Genomic DNA, 23,206 nt, shown 5'->3' on the forward strand with positions numbered 1-23,206 from the left:
TCCTATTGCATGCATGTATAACAGAAAGTGGGGTGTCATAACGAAAAAAACAGTTATACTTGAATGGTAGTACCAGATGGCTATAATTAAGCTTATGATGTTCAGAGCACTGCAGTCGAGGCTGTATACATCACAGGATGCTGAAACATTATAGGTATGTTCTTTAATTGGTGCACTCATGGAATATGCTGAAGAAAATAATAAAGAAGTGACTGTTGGTGTAAAGGGCTAAGAAAGTTGAAGTTTTCTGTATGAAATACAATGGATATTGGGAACAAAGACCAAGCACGGCTGGTAAAGTTTTTTTATCATATGGGAGCAATTGAAATGCTGCATTGTGGGAATACTGCCAACAGAAAAAGCTATGAAAATGGCCCATGTCAGTAAACAGGCTAAAAAATATGACCAAGAAATTTGAAGAAACAGGCAAATTAAGTGGTGCAGCAGGGAGAGGGAGGCAGCCCATTCCCATGGCACTTGTTGAAGTAGTTGTTTTAGCTATAGCTGACCGTGTAGCATGTCTTAAATTCTACAGCTAGTGCTCGAGTGGTGTCATCAGAACTCTCTCTCTGGTCGGCAGTTCAAAAGATTTTGCTGGGCATGCATGAAAATGGATGACATGTGGTTGGTGACAGTTCTTTGAATGGATGAGCCACATTTTACTCTGCACAGTGCCATAAACACACAGAACTGTTGCATATGGGATTCTATCTCACTGCATGTTGTTGAGGAACATCCAGCTTATATGACTGTTTGGTGTGGTTTCGCAAGCTCCTTCATTCTCGGTCCATTTTTCTTAGAGGAGGTGACACCTTGTGAGCCTGTTAAGCATACATTGACATCTGCATGTTGTAAGATCTCCTTATGCAAGATGTAATTCCAGCTTTCCAAGAATGTAGTTGTGTCCACACCACTATTTTCATGCAAAATGGCACAGTATTCCATGTTACTTGTCAGACCACATCACCTCTACGCAATTTCAAGATGTGTGGCCTTCGAGATCCCCTGGTTATGGAGGTATCTGAAAGATCACACCTGTCAGGGATGCATACAATGACATATCGCTCTGATTTATAGCGAGTATGCAGCGAGCAACTGTTGACCGAGCCGTGTTATGGATGCAGCATATTGCTGAGTTGAGAGAGAATATTGAACATGTATTACAACTTGTGTTGAGGACAGTCATTATCATGTGCTTCATCATCCCTCCCCTTTTCCTCTGCCCACACAACTTTCTGACTGTCCTTCAAAACCATATTTTTACATGGTGGCAGAAAGTGTAACTACATGCACTCTCATCAGACGTTCCTACAATTCTTTGTTTTCAGGTACATATGATGAATCAGGAAGCCCATAAGTACCTTCGCCGAAATAAACCTGGTGTAAGACTGTCTGAGGTTCAAGATCCTCCCAAGGATTATGTCAGGCCAAAGGGATTTCATCTCATACCAGGAATTGTCAGCAAAGGAAACAACCAGGTGATAAAACATGTTTTTATTAGCATAATTAAAAAGTATTTGAAGGAGAACTTGTGCAGACATTTTAAGTGTTATAGAAAAGAATGTACCTTTGAAGCTACAGATTCAAATTTGATGAAATAATATGTAATGTGTAGTATGTAATATTTTTTGATTAATGTTGACATGATAATCGTATTATCTACACCAGGAAAATATTGTTTCATGGCTTTAAATGTTCCTGCAGTCTTTTATAATATAGCTTATATCACAAGTAATATTTGTGCTAAATATAGCAATTTTAAATGATTGCAGCGTCCAGATGCTAAACAAGCAATGCCTAATGAGACAAGTTCATATTATGAAGCACTTCAAGAAGAAATGAGCAGGTGAGTAATACATTCTTAAAATCTAATGCAAGTTTAAATCCTTAAACTGCGAATTTTTGATGCTGTATGTACTAGTTATAATGTCTATAGGTTGCTGAGACATACAATGCATGTCATGAGACATACAATGCATGTTATGTGTCGTATGGTTTTATTTAATAAAAACTCAAAGCAAAATGCTTGTTGTAATTATTACTGTTGCTGTTTCTAAATTACTATCAAAATGTTGCACTTGAAATGTTGGATTTCACAAAGAAACTTCAAGCAACAGTAAGCTATGTATTTAATACTGATCAAAATATTCCCCACTATTGCTGTTTCTTTGTCCCACTGGGTTACTATTTCTTACATACTACTCTCATAGATTTTCAGTATTTGGCTAAAAGAACAACACTTCAACAATATTTCTCATAGCATGTTAATTGCAGAATCTTTCATGCAAAAGATTATCCTGATTTGTGGTGGAAAAAATCCTCTTGACCACCTGTTGAGTTCTGTTTTACATGTTGTTTTCACAATATTGGACTTTGCATTGTTGTGAAGCTTTTAGTGAGAATGTTGAGCCTCCACTTACCCTTTTGCTTGGCAGTTCCAGATTTTCAAAAATTGAATGAAAGTGTGGAACTATACAATTCATGATGTTGTCATTTTCCATTCAGTTCAAAGAGAATAGAAACATAATAATGCTCACATGTTTTAATTCATTATAAGGGTAGATAAAAGAATGAGTCTCTTCCCTAGAGATACTTCTGTTGATCTAGATGTTTCTCATGTGTGAAGTAAAAGCAGATGCATTTCACTTATATTAAATTAATTGCGTGCTGTTGGTAGATATATGAATGTATAATTTATCATTGTATTAATGAAAATGATCAATTTTTGAAAATATAATGTAATTGGGTAGGTAAAAAAAAGCTACTCGCCAAGTGGACAGGTCCCCAATAATCAATCTTTCCTTCTCATTATGTCAGGTAAGCCTCACCTGACCCAGGATTCTGAGTGACTTTACAGAACTCTGCTTCTTTTCCTTACCCTCACCAGTGCTTTTCCTTCACCCCTCTTCCTACCCCTTCAACCAGGAGGAGGAGCTACTGGCTCCAAAAGCTTGCACATTTTAATTTATATGTGTGTTCTCCTACCACTGCTTGGTGAGTAGACTTTTTTATCTATCCATTTACATGATATTACCATTATATTGGGACTGTTAAGCAGTGTGGTGGGATATGCAACCTAAAATCTGACTTTATATGCAATGATCTGATATGGCTATTCACATGTGTAAGGATAATCAACAAACTTTCACTTATTAAAATGTGTTAGTACATTGTCAGTTGTGTAGGAATACATTATACTTTTCTTTACATTTCTTTCTGTGTCTGGCTATTGCCTTGTATGTATATATGTGTGTGGTGTGCTGGTCAGTCCTTCTCCAGAGTTTGGAGATGATGAGGCAACCTGGGACCTTCCCATTATTGAAGTGGAGAACAAATTACGCCCAATAAGGTTTGTTTCTGAATGGTTGTTTGTATGCTAAATAGAAATTCCCTTTAGTCTGCCGAGTAAAATGTGTATCGCTGCCACCCTGTATTCAGTATACTTTATCCATAGCTTGTGACAGAATTGTCCATTTAGAAAATTTTTGTACAGTATTTGCAACAAAATATTGGTTAAACAACACAGTTGAAAAGATTTTGTCACCATGTTACAAGCCACTAATATTAAAACATCGATTGCCTTCTAGAAGATTATACAGCTTCTCACTTTATTGAATAGCTGGTGGCTTTTTGAATGGATTGCTATTTGGTTTGTCACCAATCCATGACAGTATGCAGAAATTTACAGAAGCACAGAAAAGTCTGAATCATTTATACATCTGATTAAAGATAATGATATGATGCTTGGTGAGAGATGTAGTAGTTTTTTCCCGGGAGTTATGTCAAACAAACTTTAAAATAACCTTTAAAAATCATCTGCCAATGGTGGTCTTGCTCCATACCTGTTGAACAGTTACGTTTTTTTGTCAAAGCTCCTTTGAATATTGATTGTAATATAACACTCTGATGTTCATTAAGGATGAAACCATGCCACTGGCTATTATATGTCAACTGTAAAAAAGTTTCCTGCAGTCACTGAAAAGGCTTCCTGTGGTAACTGCTTTGAAAAGTACTCTTTAAGCTCTGATGATACCAATTAGTCTTGAGGACCCACCAGAATGATCACTGGTTTCAGTGCTTCTCATGTATTTCCAGCTCTCAATATCTTTTACACTGAGACTTTGGACTTATGTGCCAACATATATTATCATGAGATGTAGCTGTTAATGAGCTTCTGTGTGTGCCAATTTTAAGCTGACATCAATCTCTGAATTGTCATCTTGCTGGATTTAAGGTGAATTGATTTGTGGTGCAAGCTACACTCCATTTAATTCCAAAGACATACAAGGAGTACATGCAGGGCATACCAACCCTATTTTCTTCAAATAATGAGAGCTATGATTAGCAGCATTATCATGATAATACAGAAAAGTTCCAAACATCAGACTGTCATCATAGAATGCTGTTCGAGCTGACACCAGATAGAACAGCTTCAGAGCGTCATAATGGTTCTTTCATATTTCGTGCTCACCACATCACAAGAGTGTAAATGATGTTCACCAGGCATATCTGAATACCAAATTGTAGACTCATGATTCAACACTCCGTAGAAGTTTCTTGTACTGCTCCTCCGCTCAAATATATGGAAAATCCAGTCAAGGAGAAAGGACAGGATGATAGGATGCCTATTAAGGCATCGGGAACAACTTCCATGATACTAGAGGGAGCAGTAGAAAGTAAAAACTGTAGATGAAGACAATACTGGAATACAGCCAACAAATAATTGAGGATGAGCAGGGTGCAAATACTACTCTGAGATGAAGGTGGTGGTACAGGAGAGCAATTCGTGGCAGGTGCATCAAACCAGTCAGAAGACTGATGATTCAGTAAAATATGAAAGCAGATAAGGTTATAAATGATGGGAAGTGACTGATGAATAAATGACTGACACAGTAAAGACTGAAAGGGAGAAAGGCTTCTCATGATCACCAGCTTCGTAACAAACAAAAATTATAAAAAAAAGGTCACTCTGTTCAGGTCATGTCATGCTGAGTTGAAACCCAGCAGAATTATGTGTGAAGGGCAATTTTAAGTTTTGAATGAGTTATGATGTTTCTGAGCCATATTTTGGTCTATAGATTTTGCCAAAGAATGGAGAAAATAATACTACAAAGGCAGTGACTCGTGCGTCCCTCATATGGTGCAGGTGCCATATCTGGACTTCGTGCATCATGGCAAGCATGTACAGCAGCAGTTGTAATACAAAGCTAACAAATAATAAAAGTTATTTGTAATCAAAAATTTAAACTGGAATCTCCTTCCGTTGTGCAGTGTTCAGTACTGATGTTTTAATAATGATATTACTACAGTATTAAAAAATAGCATTCAGTGTAGATACTACAGTGCTTCTGTACACAAGGATGTTTGGTATTCGAGGTTGCTAGAATCTGGACACTAAAAGCCCAAAATTATTAGGTGTCCCACATAAAACCAGTAAGTCTCTCAGCTGAGATTCAAGTAACAATTAATTAAAAAAGAATAGATAATAGTGACATGAAAAAGTATGTGGCTACGTGTTCATAAGAAATGCTGGAAGTGGTGGCCATGGGCATCCAGTTGACTTCACAAGAAATTCACCAAGATCTGATTAACCAGTATGTGACATGTCTCGGCTTTATATGGGACACCCTGTCCAATTATTACCAAAACAGAACTAGGAAATGAAAATTCGAGATAAATAGCATGTGTGGCATGTATTTTCTGTTTTTATACCAGTGAGCCACTATTTTCAATCTAGAAGTAGCTCCTCATGCAGCACTGTGCCTCTGTTCACCCCAGTGTCACCAGCAATGAAACACTACATAGTATGAGTCAACTGTATTTGTGGTGAGGCATCACATGATCCAGGCCAAGTTACTGTTCTTAATCAGTGGCAAAATTGCTCACTATAGAAAGCTCAGGATTAATTTAACAGTATTGAGGTAGAGAATGAACTGCACTGTGATACTTTCTTTCTCTGCATGTTACAAAATTTCAGTTGACAACCGTAACTCTGTTGCCACATACTGATGAAACTAAACAGTGGCTACACTACATCTCTCGAATGCATTGTCGGTATGTGCACCAAACAAATTCACAATTTATTCTGCAAAGTTAAATGAGGTGTTGGTGCTACTTGACAGTATGTTATTTAATTGTGCCATAAATTTTTTGCAAATCTTAGTGTCCTTAAAGCTATCAGGAGAATGTACCTAGCAGAGAAATAAGTTCATAATGTCCTTAAATGTCTTCTTCACCTACACCTACAAAGACAGAAGAATAAAGTTTCTTTCCTATAATAAACATAATAATTCAGGAAAGTGAGTTTGCAGAGACAGCAGTGAAATAAAGACACTTGAAAGACACTGGTGCATAGAACCTTTCTGTTAATATGTGTAATTATGAACAAGTCAGAAGAGTGACTGGGGCTGTGGTAACTTGGTGAAATAAGTTACCTGACTGTGGCAGTCCTGTTGTCAATCACTGGCACACAAAATAATTTTAATGTGTTTCTGAGTAACACATTTGTTTCTGAGTAACACATTGGTCTTGATCCATGTGTTGTCTTCTTCACTGAGATGATCCATCAGTATTTTAATTGAATGTGTCTATCATGGCTAGAGGGGAGAAACTGATTTAATGTATGATGTGCAAGTATTTTATCCGAAGATGAGATACTGACATGTTTTGCCGTTTTGTGTGATGTACGACCTCCAGTTTAAGTTTAGTGCACTTGCAGCAAGGCTGACTTGTCCATCTGCATTGTACAACTGACCAGCAGCTAAAGCATCCTGATTTATTATTCTGGAGTTTGTTCCACTATCCTTATTGTATTTTAATAGCCCCTTTTAAGTAATGCCTATATTTTCAAATTTTGAATTTGCATGCTGAGATGGAGTGTGCAAGTATTTCCATACAAAAGGGAAAAGAGATAAGGAAAGTTTTTTTACTGCGAATGTACAGTAGTTGTGGACATCCAACCATTTAGTGTCTAATGGTGGTTTCACTGTCCTTCTACCTCTTTCTGCAGGTGCTTAAGAGAGAAGCACGTGAACAGTTGACCAGCTTCACTGTTTTCAAGTGCTTGTTCACAGGCTCTGCATAATAATAATGTGCCCTTTGTCAAACTTGCTTATCTCCATGGATTTTCCCGTTTTCAGCCAATACTTTTGTCAAGATGATCCCACATCCATGTCTGCTCCACTTACATAGTTTAGTTACTGCGTCATGTGCCTGCAACACCACCAGGTAGCATCCATTGTCGAGGTGGGCAGTGGGTGTAATGTTTTGGCTCACCAGTGCTGTACTGTCAACTGATGATATTTGATTTTTCTAACTCATGATTTTTTCCGAACTATTGCAAAATCAAGAAATTTACTATTAAAAACAATTCATAAGTCAATGGCTGTCAAACTGCTCTATTATAAGCAATTTGTGATATCTAATGTTTGCCAGTACACGTGCATGCACATGTACATGTACATTTGGTTCATTGTGTCATATAGTTGGATTAGGGTTTGGTGACCAATAATTTTATTCTTCATTCAGATAATACGAGTTCTGAGAAAGGAGTCCTTGCTGTACTTATTTTATTTTGATCAAATTTAAAATTGACAAAAAATTAGGCTCAGCTGACTTCCATTAACAAAATCTGTAGAATGGCATAGCATACTACTACTATTGAAATAATCTGTACGCAAATGCCGGAGTAAACTGCATTTTTCCTAGATCAGTGGCACCATCTGCCAGTATATGAGAACTGTGCCTTCTTTGAATCCAACATTTCATGTGAAACAGCCTAATGAAGTACTGAAGTATGTATCAGCACAGAATGACTGAAGGAGATAAGAGAGGCATCAATGAATCAAATTCTAGTTGTCTTTCAAAAACACAGTGTTGAAGTCAAACATTGACATACACTCCTGGAAATTGAAATAAGAACACCGTGAATTCATTGTCCCAGGAAGGGGAAACTTTATTGACACATTCCTGGGGTCAGATACATCACATGATCACACTGACAGAACCACAGGCACATAGACACAGGCAACAGAGCATGCACAATGTCGGCACTAGTACAGTGTATATCCACCTTTCGCAGCAATGCAGGCTGCTATTCTCCCATGGAGACGATCGTAGAGATGCTGGATGTAGTCCTGTGGAACGGCTTGCCATGCCATTTCCACCTGGCGCCTCAGTTGGACCAGCGTTCGTGCTGGACGTGCAGACCGCGTGAGACGACGCTTCATCCAGTCCCAAACATGCTCAATGGGGGACAGATCCGGAGATCTTGCTGGCCAGGGTAGTTGACTTACACCTTCTAGAGCACGTTGGGTGGCACGGGATACATGCGGACGTGCATTGTCCTGTTAATCTGTTCCATAACAACAAAGCATGCTATGTAACAACATGGTGTGTTATTTATGGTGTTGTTCAAGAGTTCTGTTGGCAGTTGATCCCATTCCTGAGAAAGACCAGTTGAGAGGCCTGGAAGTGTGTTTTGTGGTTGCTAAGAGGTGGCAGGTTATCATCTTACGGCATTACGAATATGCTCTTAGGTCCAGGCACCTCATGTGTTGAATTTTCCCTTCTGTGAAAAGTTCATTTTCTGTAGCAGTTCAGTCTGAATGGGAATTATAATATACAAAGATAGACTGGACCATCCGCTCAAAAAGAGTAGAGCAGTTAGGCCTGAGCTGTGTGGACCCAGTGCCACTCGGATGCACTTGACAGTTGAATCACATCAACATGATTTGCTTTGAGTACCTAGAAGAGAGGTGTGATGAAGAAGAAAATCTTGCATGAATATTTGTATAGTCACTGACTGGATAGAGGTTATTGACCGCATGATTATGAAGTACAACTTGACATACATGAGGATGCCTGCTCCTCCTCGCACTGTTAAGATTGGAGGGGAAGTGGTATGATACTTGCTGGTGCCTGTGGGTACACATGACGGGAGACTCCACTAAGAGGTCTGTTGGTGAAGACAATGTGGTTATTAGTGAAGCTTGTCCTTGAGTCAATGAGAAAGTGTGCTGTGGAGGTGCCAAATTGGAAACTCTGCAGTGTGAGGAAGAAAGCTGTTGCCAAGTCACTGATACATGACTTTCCATGGTTTCTTGATGAGCAATCAGTCTGAGAATGATTGGGAGACTCAAGAGTTTGAACACACAACCATCAAATTACGCATCTGAACCAGTCAAAGCCGATTACCACTGTTTGCTGTCATGGTAGATACTGTCATGTATAGTGAACTTCCAAGGGGCTATAAGGAAATCTACAATGTTGGGCAGTTACTGAGCTTCCCTGAGACTCACACTAGCTTGACCAGTTGCCACAGTGCTACGTTGCCCTGAGAAGTGTTCTGGCCATTATACCAGTCTCTGCTTTACACTCAAAATGACTACTTTGTTAGTATGCTCAATTAGATTGCAAATCCTCAGAATGGTGCCACGCCAAGAACTTAGAAGGGACAATCATGCAGTAAAGGAAGCGAAAGAAAAGAGGTGGGTGTCTAATGGATTTGTGACTGAATTGAGAATTTCTTGGTAGGGAGGAGGCAGCATAGAGTCATCAACAGAACTAGAAGTAACTTCAGGTGTGCCCCAAGGTAGTATGTTGGGATTATTGTTGTTCATTTTGTACATTAGTTAACTGGCAGAAAATAGTAGCCTCAGACTTCTCATAATTGATGCCATTATCTTTAATGACAACTTGTTAAAAAAAAAAAATTGCTCAAATATTCATTCAGATCTTGGCAAGATTTTAAAGTGATCCAAAGATTTGCAACCTGTTTTAAATGTTCACAAATTAAAAATAGTGCACTTCACAAAATGCAAGAAACATAGTATTCTGTATGTTCAATACCATTGAGCCACTATTGTAACCCCCCCCCCCCCCCCCCCACACACACACACACACACACACACACACACACACATACACACACACACACACACACACACACACACACACACACCTGGATGTAATAATTTGTCAAGAAACTAAATGAAGAATGAGTTACAAAGCTTCAGTCATTGTTAAAGCAGGTGGCACACTTTGCACTAGTCATCTGCCAATAAACCAATCAGCCTACAAAGGAGATTGTTTTCAAAACACTGGTATGATACATTCTGGAATAATGCTGAAGTGTTTGGGATTCACACTACATAGGACTAATATGGGATATTGAATCTGCTACGAATGGTCAAAGGTTTGTCTGACCCAAGGGAGAACATTACAGAAATGCTGAAAATGTGTAAGGACGTACATTTGAAGATAGACGTCGAGTATCCCACAAAAGCGTATTCACAAAGTTCAAGAACCAGTATCAAGTGAGGACCATATTACAGCCCCCTGGATGTCATTTCCACAGGTACCACAAAGACAAGAGTAGACTTATTACAATGAGCACAGAGGTATTCAAACTGTCGTTATTCCCCCATTCCACATGCAAATGGGACAGGAAGAAACCTTGATAGGTGGCATAATGTTAAGTCATTTGGTTTGAAAAGTAGGGATATATAGGCAGATAGTGGTAATCAGTCCAACACTGGCCATGTCATCCATAAATGTTGTTATACTGTGGCTTCCTGACTGATCTGTGAGTTGCCCTCTCCACAACCAGCCGATTGTCGCCCATCAGTGGTGATGATGGTTGGACTTTTTCCCCAAGTGGAGCAGCAGTTTCTGCCCACAAGACATTAAGGAAACACTACTGAGGCAAAATTCATGTGACATGCCAACAGCCCATCATCTTTGGTCAGCATTAGATGTCTGCCATGTGCCAGACAGCAGACATCTCAGGTCCAGGAGAGAGAAAATACGGATCTGATGAATCGATGCAACATTGACACAAGGCATTGCTACCTGAGGCTGGGCTGTATAGTGTTATCACTGGATGGTTAGTTGATGACACTGTTAGTTGAGATGTAGACAGCTGTGGTCAGCATGGCATAATGAAGATGGCAACACCAGCAGTTCTAGCCAAGGTTTTTGGGAGTTTGCTCTGGCTGTGAAGCAAATGTTGGAACTGTCCCCAGAGCCCTCTGGGATAATTCTTAGGTAGAAAAATTAACAAGAGACCCTCACTTCCTATTTCCAAACAGTATGAATAAATAGCTATAATAAAATTACCATTAACACAATAGCTGACTTGGATTTTGTTGAACATTCTACCACTCTCCTTCTGAAGGGAGATGAAAAAAGTGTAAATTGTAATTATCTGCACCCCTGGAGAACCATACATGAAATTTTGATACATGATCTCAATAAAGATCTGAACAGCCAAATGCTCATCCACACGTCACCATGCCAGGAACCCATCACCATCAGATTGGTCTCTTTCCAAAATGTCTCTTTGCATCAGTCAGCCTCTCAACAGATGCAGAGTGAGCTACTGCAGGAAACTGGACTTACATTTGAGGGGAGGAGAAGAGGGTGTCAAAATCTTTGTCTGGCTATTTGGCTTTAGCTGTTTATACGAGGGCCGTTCAGAAAGTAACCTCCGGTTGATTTAAAAAAATACACCAAGTTAAATAAAAATATTTTAATATATACATCTTACAACTACATCTTTGCACTATTTTTCTACATAGTCTCCATAGCGATTGAGGCACTTATCGTATCTCTTCACAAGCTTTGAAATTCCTTCTGCATAAAAATCACCCGCTTGTGCCTGGAGCCAGCCTGTGACCGCATCTTTGAGCTCTTCGTCGTCATCAAACCGCTGTGACCCGAGCCATTTCTTCAAATGCATGAAGAGGTGATAATCACTTGGCGCCAGGTCTGGGCTGTAAGGTGGATGGTTGATAACGTCCCACTTGAAGGACTCAAGAAGGGCCGTTGTTCTGCGAGCAGAGTGAGGACGGGCGTTATCGTGCAAAAAAACGATACCGGAAGTCAGCATACCACGGCGTTTGTTCTGTGTAGCCCGTCGTAACTTTTTTATTGTTTCACAGTACACGTCTTGATTAATGGTCGTACCACGTTCCATGAATTCAACCAACAACACCCCTTTGGCATCCCAAAACACCGTTGCCATCAGTTTTCTGGCAGAAAAATCTTGCGAGGCTTTTCTTGGTTTGGTAGGCGAATTTGAATGTGCCCACATCTTTGATTGTTCTTTTGTCTCAGGGTTCACGTACTTAATCCAGGTTTCATCACCGGTCACGATTCTGTTTAACAATGGTTCTCCTTCGTCCTCATAACGTGACAGAAAGTCTAATGCAGAGGCCATTCTTTGAGTTTTGTGGTGGTCGGTAAGAATTTTGGGCACCCATCGTGCACAGAACTTACGGTAACCCAATCTTGCTGTCACTATCTCGTACAAGAGAGTCTTAGAAATCTGTGGAAAACCAGTGGACAACTCCGACATTGAGAAACGTCGATTTTCACGAACTTTTGCATCAACTGTCTGAACGAGTTCGTCAGTCACCAATGATGGTCTACCACTCCTCTCTTCATCATGAACGTTTTCTCGTCCACTTTTAAATAAACGTGCCCATTCACGGACAACTCCTTCACTCATAACTCTTGGTCTGTACACGGCACAAAGCTGCTGCAGAATATCCTTTGGCTGTAAAAAACCTTATGACAGCACGCACTTCACATTTGGCGGGGTTTTCTATTGCAGTACACATTTCAAACTGCCACAAAAACTAAACTAGCGCAGGTACGACGTTCACTCGACCACGGCTTGATTCCGACTGACCTGTTGAGTGCGTGATCGCACAGATGGCGTCGCTACTCCCCCCACAACCCGCACTGTGACCAATCGGAGGTTACTTTCTGAACCGCCCTCATATTTTCCTTAAGGCAACTGCTAGGATAGTTCCTTGGGACAGATACAGCAGATTTCCTTCTCCAATCCAAGCTTGTAACAAACCTCAGATGTCTCTGTTGGCAACTGAATGTGTAACCCTAGTTTTCCTTTCTTCTGCACATATGTGCGTTGAGAATTATTCTGCAAACTGAAACCAGTATAGTATGTGAAGATCTCATTCATCCATTCATTTTTCTTGATGATATTGGTTCCACAGTAAATGGGACATGACTACACAGTTATGAGTGGAACATAGTGTTACAGATTTGATGTACAAAAACATCCTTGAACTTCCAATGCAAAGTTTTATTGGAAACTACCACTTACTGAGGTAGCTGTAAGATCTACAGACTTGTGCACCAAATTGGGTATCGTTATACACTCCTGGAAATGGAAAAAAGAACACATTGACACCGGTGTGTCAGACCCACCATACTTGCTCCGGACACTGCGAGATGGCTGTACAAGCAATGATCACACGCACGGCACAGCGGACACACCAGGAACCGCGGTGTTGGCCGTCGAATGGCGCTAGCTGCGCAGCATTTGTGCACCGCCGCCGTCAGTGTCAGCCAGTTTGCCGTGGCATACGGAGCTCCATCGCAGTCTTTAACACTGGTAGCATGCCGCGACAGCGTGGACGTGAACCGTATGTGCAGTTGACGGACTTTGAGCGAGGGCGTATAGTGGGCATGCGGGAGGCCGGGTGGACGTACCGCCGAGTTGCTCAACACGTGGGGCGTGAGGTCTCCACAGTACATCGATGTTGTCGCCAGTGGTCGGCGGAAGGTGCACGTGCCCGTCGACCTGGGACCGGACCGCAGCGACGCACGGATGCACGCCAAGACCGTAGGATCCTACGCAGTGCCGTAGGGGACCACACCACCACTTCCCAGCAAATTAGGGACACTGTTGCTCCTGGGGTATCGGCGAGGACCATTCGCAACCGTCTCCATGAAGCTGGGCTACGGTCCCGCACACCGTTAGGCCGTCTTCCGTTCACGCCCCAACATCGTGCAGCCCGCCTCCAGTGGTGTCGCGACAGGCGTGAATGGAGGGACGAATGGAAACGTGTCGTCTTCAGCGATGAGAGTCGCTTCTGCCTTGGTGCCAATGATGGTCGTATGCGTGTTTGGCGCCGTGCAGGTGAGCGCCACAATCAGGACTGCATACGACCGAGGCACACAGGGCCAACACCCGGCATCATGGTGTGGGGAGCGATCTCCTACACTGGCCGTACACCACTGGTGATCGTCGAGGGGACACTGAATAGTGCACGGTACATCCAAACCGTCATCGAACCCATCGTTCTACCATTCCTAGACCGGCAAGGGAACTTGCTGTTCCAACAGGACAATGCACGTCCGCATGTATCCCGTGCCACCCAACGTGCTCTAGAAGGTGTAAGTCAACTACCCTGGCCAGCAAGATCTCCGGATCTGTCCCCCACTGAGCATGTTTGGGACTGGATGAAGCGTCGTCTCACGCGGTCTGCACGTCCAGCACGAACGCTGGTCCAACTGAGGCGCCAGGTGGAAATGGCATGGCAAGCCGTTCCACAGGACTACATCCAGCATCTCTACGATCGTCTCCATGGGAGAATAGCAGCCTGCATTGCTGCGAAAGGTGGATATACACTGTACTAGTGCCGACATTGTGCATGCTCTGTTGCCTGTGTCTATGTGCCTGTGGTTCTGTCAGTGTGATCATGTGATGTATCTGACCCCAGGAATGTGTCAATAAAGTTTCCCCTTCCTGGGACAATGAATTCACGGTGTTCTTATTTCAATTTCCAGGAGTGTACATTTATGGCTGGATGTTGCACACTGCAAACATTTATTGTATCTTGGAACAGTCATGAAGTGTTACACTTTTCAGCACTTTAAATGCTTCTGACTCTCTTGTTTGCATCTGAGAATCTTCAAAGCATCCAGTTGTAACATAAAAAATAAGATCGATATGAAATCTTTGTGGCATTATATTGTGCAAGAGATTACACTTGGCTAACAATGAAAATTCACATACAACTGAGACTTCACAGATATAGTACACTGATTATCATAATCTTGAATAGAGTGCCTGTTACAAGCAAGGAGTAACCTTCCATGTGGAGATACAATATTTCAGATTTCTGGTTAAGTCTTGATGGTTATGAATAATAATGGTACAGCTTTTCTCACTCCCTTTTCCACTTTCCTTGAATATAAGATTAATTTTGGGACACTAGAGTAGTTTCTGGGGACAAAAACTGTCTGATATTTTTTTAAACATAGTACCAAAAGCTTTTAACTGCCCATGGTGTGTTGAGACTAAAATCTCTTTGAATAAGGATTCGAAATATACTCCTTCAGCATAAAAATGAATGTAATAACATGAGCCTTCATTGCTTGATATGGGTGATTTGACTTAAAAGACAAGTGATGAAATTAACAGGATATGATTATGTGTTAGCTTTCTAACAGTGATTTTCCTTGTCCATGATTACATGTTTGTAGTTTAACAGCTTTTCAGATAATTAATTTGTTTTCCAGTTTGTGTATTGCTTGTTAATAAATGCTACTGCTTAATTTCATTGTTATTTGTAGAATGCTTTTTCCGCTGACCATGAAAACATGCAGCCATCAGTTTCATTGTAGATTATTAAAAATGTGTGATATTAAATCGTGGGTATTTGCTTATGCTTACCTCACTGTGTAATTTATAAGTCTAGCTGAATATTGATAATTACTAAACATTGTTTGTGAACTCAGGTAGCTGAGTAAAACTTAAATGAAGCAAAAACACAAACATGTTTGTGGCATGTACTTTGATTTTTTACTAACAAATATTGTCACAGAAGAATGAATCTTTCCTGCAGCAGTTTGTTAAATTAAGTTACTTTGTCTCTCACTTCTTTATATTACTTCTTTGATAATAATTGTCACAGGTTATCATGCATGTAAACATGTTCTCTCACTAGAAATTAATTACAGTTACACAGTGCAAGTGAAAACTTGCTATGCTAAGTGGGAAAGTTCATTTTTATTTCATGGTACACTTACATGTTTCTTTAAGTTGTTAGATACCTCTTTATTACCATATTAAAACCAATGTAATTGTCTTAATGAGTTCAGAGTTGAAGATGCAGAAAACTGGTAATCACATGCGACAAGCTTTTTTCATGAAGAACATGGATTGGGAGTTATTGTCAATGTAGTCAAAGTCTGCATGGCAAGTCACATGTACAAAAGTCTAATTCATGAACAATAATAAACAGAAACTTCCTGGCAGATTAAAACTGTGTGCCGGACAGAGACTTTCCAAACATTTACAGAAGGAGGCGAGGTACTGGCAGAAGTAAAGCTGTGAGGACGGGGCGTGAGTCGTGCTTGGGTAGCTCAGTTGGTAGAGCACTTGCCCACAAAAGGTCACGAGTTAGAGTCTTGGTCTGTCACACAGTTTTAATCTGCCACGAAGTTTCATATCAGTGCACACTCCGCTGCAGAGTGAAAATCTCATTCTGAATGATAAACAGAACTTGAACAATTTTGTGACCATGGGCATATGGATTGTTTTCAGATTTCTTAGTGTATCACTTAATAGTAATTAGCACTTAGTGAAACATAAAGTGATATAATTTGTAAATGATTTTTTTTTTCTGTAATCTTAGGCATCGAATGGAAACACTGGACATGGACCAACAGCGTAAAGAGCTGATTGCGTCCCGTGGTCAAGAAAATGTATTTCCGGAGCGTCATGTAGTAGGGGCATGGCATGCAGCCATGCAAGGTCGGAACAAGTTTCCAGATGTGAAAAATAACCATAGAAACAACAACAATAATAATAATAATGATAACATGAAGATAAGGAATGGTGATCACCGACCTGACAAACGCGTTCACGGATTACAGAATGGGTATTGCATTTTCCACCATCTCGTAAATGTATTGTTACATAAAATGCATGTACTTTTTATGTGATGAACTTCACAACAATCCATAACTGAATGAAATTTACAATAGACACTTAACAGGACATTTTAATTTTTTCCAGTTCTACAGCAAACGAAAATCGCAGTGGCGCTTGGGTCAGCAGACCTAGTTACATAAACAACAACATGAAAAACAACAACTACACACCTGGAAACCCATTCAAACAATCAGATGTTCATCACCTTTTGCGACAGACATCTCAATCTCCAGAATCTCCTACTGGAGTCTCATTAACCGATCCATGTGACAATGAAATAAATGGCCCATATAACTTCAGACAGCTGCTTCGACCAACTGAACATGCTCCAACCGAGTCACTGAGGAAGAGAAAAGGTGTTCTCGGAAACGAGGTGATGAAAGACAATATTATAAACCCTAGAGTTTCCAATCATTTGCAAGACAGCCCCACAAAACGCAGAGCAAAACCAGTGCCTAAAAAGTTGTGAAGCAAGGTAATGACCAAAGGTGTGAGATATGGAGACAGAGTTTAAGTTAAAGCCAACATAGTGTTGCTTGCATTATATTTACCTGTGATAATTGACAAAAAATAATCTGTGTTCCCTTCACACATACTTATAGTAATTATTTGTCAATAGAGTGAGTTACTTTGGAGGAAAATTTCTCAGTTAAGAAAACTTGGCAGTTTTTCTATCCTTCATTAATGTCCTTTGAGAATATGATAGAACGCTATGTAGAAAAAAGCAGCTAATTTCCAGACATTTTACATAGTGCCATTTGAAGTATATTCCAGAGTGGCTTTCCGCTGCAGCAATAAGAATACTGAGCAAAAAACAACATATTCTGGAAATCATTTGGAAATTTAATAATCAGGATTTCTGTGCCACTGTTCATCACAAAAGTGATCAAGTCTCATGGAAGCTCAAGCATAAAGCTGTTGATTTATTTAATAAATACAAAAATGAAGAAAAATCTTTAACTGATCTGAAATAGATACCTCTGTCTTATATTGTGGTAGCTACCTCATTCTTTAAAGGTCTGAAAAAATGCGCTCTGGGTATATTTTTGCCTTGTTATTTAGTATTTTATTGTTACCAAACATTTTTACAGAAAGTTGTAGACAGATTTATTTGTGTATTTTCAGCCATTATGCGAAGATATATAGTTCTGTTGTGCCTTTGTTGATATCCCTGTGCCATGAACTTAAGCACTGTGTCAAAGAAGGAAAGAAGCGGCAAGAGGGGATTGCTTACTACATTCACAACTTTAGAGCAATGATTTTGTAGGTTGCCGAGTGACACCATTTTTAGATGAGATAGTGTACCTGATTCATGGCTATTTTGTTGAGAATTACTCTAGAGTACAACAGTTAATACACTTCTATAATTTCAGATACCCACTGGTTATGATCTCATTTCATTGTTCTTTCTATATCATTCCCATTATAGATATTTTTCTATTTATAATTTTTTATTTGTTTCATCTCTACAATGTTAACAGTTTTTTAAGCAACAAATGTAAACAAGAGAGAGATATTGTATGGAAGGACTTTTTAATGGCGTAGTACTAGACATCCAGTATTAAAATTTAGTTCCTACATATTCCCGTAGAATTATAAAATGTCATGTTGTAAAAAAATTGTATAGGAAACGAAAGCATTTTATGTATATATGGTTTGTACAAATGTTTTGTTGTCTATAGACTGAGAAAAATATTTTGTGTGTTCATAAAATATATCTAAATTTATAAAATCCATTTATTGTGTATATATTGCTTGATCAAACTTATTACACTTATCACTGACAGCAACATACACAACAACCTACACTCTTGAAAATTCTTAATTTCATTAGTGTGACACCATTAGGTATTTATTACCCAGCAGGTTTCTGCTCTGAGAAACAAATGCTATTTTAGAAGAAATTGTTTCCTTTGTTGCCCAAGACCTCAAATCTGGGCACTGCATTCAAAAGCACACAATATGAAAACAAAAGTTAAGTATGTTACGGCATAATTTAATTTTTGTTTAAAGAACTATTGTTAACACAATGCTAGAAAATTAAAGGTGGAATACAAACAAAGAAATGAATAAAGACAACCAACCATTGTAGACAGGAGCCATTAATTTGTACACTGGCATGTAAAAAAGTTTTGGAACATGACATTTGCATCTTTCTACAGAAAATGCAAAGACAAAAACACAGCTGCATTGTCTTGACATGTCAGTCTGGCAGGGGTGAGGGGTTTTGGTGGCTGTGACAGGTGAAATGAACATAGAAAATGAAGAGAAGAGAAGAGAAGAGAAGAGAAGAGAAGGGAGACACACACAAATGTTAGGACAGAGATGGACAGTAAGGGAAGGTATAGGAACGTAGGTCAGGGTACTAGTAAGCTGCACATGGAGACTGAGGGCAAGGTTGGAGGGTAAAATTCTGCAATAGGTTGAAAATTTTTTTTATAGATCAATGACTCATAGAAAATCGACTCGCACAGATATGAAGGTACAAAAGTGTGTTAGGAAGGAGCTAGAAGCTATGGGTCTGGTAAGAAAAAGCAGGGTGGAGGGGAGGGGAGGGGAGGGAAGGGAAGGGAAGGGGCGGCATCATGGGTGGGTGTAGGTGTGAATGACTGTGATTGAGATAAGAGGTGGAGAGACAGTTTCCATCTCCACAGTTCAGAGAAGCTTTTAATGATAAGAAGAGCATACATATTTCAATGCTATTAAGCTGCCATTTATAAAAACAATGACGCTACAATTGGCATTCACTGCTGCAGCTGTGTGGTCAACCTTTCCTTGACTATAGTGGTGATCATTTATCTGAGTGGACAACAGGTTAGTGGTCATGTATACATAAAAGGCTGTAAAGCAGAATTGGTAGCTAAAATGTTTGCATTCAGGTGTGGTTTCTGCCTCTCATGATATGAGTTATACTTTTGATAGTGTGCTAAACGGGTACCTGTGGCAGGCCATGTACACTGGGTCTTTCACACAAATACAATCTGTCTTGTAAGAGGATGGAACTAGGATTGGCATTTAGATAGACAAATATGTTTTGTAAATGGATTAAGCCACAGTACATATTTATGCAATACGTACAGAAATTTTGATGACGATATTCTCCCACGAAAGGGAATTTCTGTCATAGTGGATGAAAGTGTTCAGCTGTTTCAGTCTGTTGTGATACTTGGTGATAAGATAGGTTCTCTAATGCATTTTCATTGTGGGGTTAGTTGAAACTGAAAGTGTGAGATGATACAGTACAGATTAACTTTGTGTGAAACATGTGTGACTTACTGGGCAGTAAGTCTCCCCTAACCCAGGATTCTGGGTGCATTTCCTGAACTCTCCTCATATCCTAAACCTTGCCAGTCATTTTTCTTTTCCCCCTCCTTAAACATCAACTCCTCTGCCAGAAGAAGCAGCCATCGTCTCTGAAGACTTGCATAGTTGCTGAACTTTTGTGTGTTTCTTCCTGCTACCACTTGGTGAGTAGATTTTTTATTTGTCCAATTATATTTTCAAAAATTGATTTATTTTCATGTAACTTTTGCTGTAATGTATCAGACAGAAAGGCTAATACGATTCAGTTCACTCATTCAGATATGATTCAACTCACTCATTCAATAATAAATTTGTATGGCCACTAATAAATTCAGAGTTGAATGTCTCGAACTCGAACAAACCAACCAGCCTGCCTCTTGTGACTTAAAGCCCATGGCTAGGTAGACAAGACAAAACTTTCAAATGCCACTGGTAGATGAAGGGAGCTACTGTCCTCCAAAATATGGTTTCAGGAGAAGACATTGACTGATAATGGTAGGTGACTGAAGTGTAATAAGATTTATGCTGAAATTATTTGGCAATTAGTGACATTTTATGGAGTGAGTGACATGTCACAAAAAACAGGTGGTGTTATGGTGTCAGGATTTGATGAAGAGAGAACAGGTGTGTTGATGGTTAAAGGTTGGAGTGGTCAAGCACATCCATCTCAGATGAAACATATGCCATGTGAAAGGATTTAGTCAAACTGATTGACACATGTATGTGAGGCGAATGGCACAACTCTACATCTCCACTTGCACAGCAGTAGATATTGTGCAAAATACATTGGATTACTGGAAGATATTCTCTCACTGGATAGTATGGCAACTCTTAAATGAAAAGAAATCCAAGTGAATGAGGTTCTCTCCAGCATTAATATGATATCAGATGGACTGTGACCCATTATTGCACCATATTATCATGGGCTGAAATATTGATAGAAGATGTGACACCTGAGATGAAGGAAGCTTTAGTGTCATGAACACATGTCAGCCCTCCCCAACCATCCCATATTAAGCTCAAAACAGTGGCATCCATGAAGAAAATTAGGGCTACAGTCATCTGGGACATGTGGGGTGTGTAGCAAGTTGATTTCCTCGCCTGTGGAACTGTGAATGCTGCTAGTTAATATGTCACACTGGAATGGTTGTAGAAGGTGGCTCAGAGGAAACAGGACTCATTTCAAAAGGTGTCATGTTGTTGCATGACAACACCCAACTATACATGTCCTCAGCTGCACCTGATTTGGTCTGGCATTTCCACTGGGCATTATTGGAATATCCCTTTGTACATCCTGGTCCCATTTGAAACAGATGCCAATATTCAGGAGGCTTTGGTTGAAAGTTTACCAATGAAGAGGGGGGATTTAGCAGTGCCTTAGTAACTTCGCATATCTCTTTGATTTCCTAAATATGAGGGCCGTACAAAAAAATCCTGAAACATTCGTAATTTAGCGCCAGTGGTGTGTTGGAGTGAAGTGCGTTTGGTGTCCCTGCACAAGGCTGTGTTCAATTTGTAACTACAGGAAGCTTCATTGCTGTAAGTCTGTTAGTTATTGCTTAGCACTGTACTGAGAAGAGCATTATGTAGCACAGTTTGCAAGTTTTGAGATGGCAGAGGTAGATGAGTAACACATCTGCATTAAATTTTGTTTGAAACTCAAGGAAACCTTTACAGAGTCACACCAAATGATGCAGGAAGCCTCCAGTGATGAGTGCTTAAAGAGTGTTACAAATTGTTCAAACAGTTTAAAAATGGCCTGACAGAAATTTAAGGTGACCCTCGTTCAGGACACCCTTTGATGTCTACCAAAAATGCTCATGTATGGAACTTCAACGAAACTGTTTTTGCCAATCTGCAGTCTGAGAGACTGCATAAGAATGTATCATTTCAGTTGAATCATGTCATGGAAATCCTGATGCAGGATTTTGAATGCATTGTGGTGTCACCAAGTTCGTCCCATGGTTCATGAGTAAAGGCCAGAAAGGCCTTTGCCTCACAATCTGTGAAGAGCATCTGGAGCTCACAAATGAGAATGAGATATTCCTTAAGAGAATCATAACTGGTGACGAGATGTGGGTCTACAGTTATGATGTTCAGACAAAGATTAATTCTTCGCAGTGGGTCAGCAAAGGTTCTCCAAGACCAAAAAAGCTCGTCAGGTCAGATCAAATGTCAGAGCCATGCTGATAGTTATCTTTGGTTTTGAAGGATTATTTCATCACGAAATCGTGCCATAGGGTCAAACTGTTAATCTATGGTACTATTGGGATGTGTTATGAAGCCTGTGAGAAAATGTGAGAAGGAAACGGCCTGAAAAGTGGCAAGGCAATTCAAGGTTCTTGAAACACGATAATGCACCTGCACATTCATTACTGTTGGTGCATGACTATAGCACAAAAAACGAAGTCACTGTGCTGCCTCATCCTCTGTACTCTCCATATCTGGCCCCTGTGGACTTTTTTTTATTTATTTGAAAACCCTGTTGAAAGGATGGAGATTTGCAGTGATAGGTGAGATATAAGAAAATTCACAGATGGCACTTTGTGCGATACAGCAAGAGGTGTACCAAGACTGCTTCCAAAAGTGGAAAAGGCATTAGGAGCATTGTGTCAGTTGTGGAGGAAAGTATTTTGAAGGAGACCATGCACAATAAGTAAAAGATAAGTGTAGAAAAATTTTGGGGGCAATGTTTCTAACAGAGGACTTATTACTTTAATTTTTGGATCTTCCTCATACTCAGTTTATTCTGTAGTAAATTACAAGCTACAAGTATATTGTCATCTGTCAAAGGCATTTCAATGCATAAAATATGAATAGCAAATAGAGTTTAGTTCTAGAAATAACTGTTAATGTAATATTTATAAACATCAGTGAGTCACTTCAAGCCAATGTGTTGCCGTTAAACTTTAACAAAATCAGTATAGGCATTATTTCAGAAGCAGCCTGAGGTTTACACCCAGCAAAATAAAAGGACATAAAGACAGAAGAGGTGTGGTTTTGATTTAGAATGGAATGAGACCGCACAATGGTTAAGGCACAAGTCTCCACTCAGCCATCATGATTTGTATTTTCCCAAGTTCCCCTAAATCACTATGGGGTAAAAGGCATTGATTTACATGCTGTACTTGATGATCCTTGTGTTTTTAT

The 23,206-nt window shown here is 39.8% G+C and overlaps 1 protein-coding gene across 2 annotated transcripts in view; it reads left to right on the top strand.

Annotated features, from left to right (window-relative positions):
* LOC126481036 (myosin-IIIb-like) overlaps positions 1 to 18,489 on the top strand; it is a 92,828-nt gene extending 74,339 nt beyond the window's left edge. Inside the window, exons 22-26 of one of the 2 annotated variants that reach the window (XM_050104514.1) lie at positions 1,329 to 1,478; positions 1,773 to 1,846; positions 3,269 to 3,349; positions 16,455 to 16,700; positions 16,838 to 18,489. In XM_050104514.1, coding sequence (XP_049960471.1) covers positions 1,329 to 1,478; positions 1,773 to 1,846; positions 3,269 to 3,349; positions 16,455 to 16,700; positions 16,838 to 17,222 — 936 coding nt within the window. In that variant the 3' untranslated portion in view covers positions 17,223 to 18,489. The remainder of the gene's footprint in view (positions 1 to 1,328; positions 1,479 to 1,772; positions 1,847 to 3,268; positions 3,350 to 16,454; positions 16,701 to 16,837) is intronic. The other variant, XM_050104516.1, reaches the window with a different exon arrangement.
* Positions 18,490 to 23,206: the final 4,717 nt, after the last annotated feature.

The sequence above is a fragment of the Schistocerca serialis genome, chromosome 5 (genome assembly GCF_023864345.2).
Source record: "Schistocerca serialis cubense isolate TAMUIC-IGC-003099 chromosome 5, iqSchSeri2.2, whole genome shotgun sequence".
Lineage (NCBI taxonomy): Eukaryota > Metazoa > Arthropoda > Insecta > Orthoptera > Acrididae > Schistocerca > Schistocerca serialis.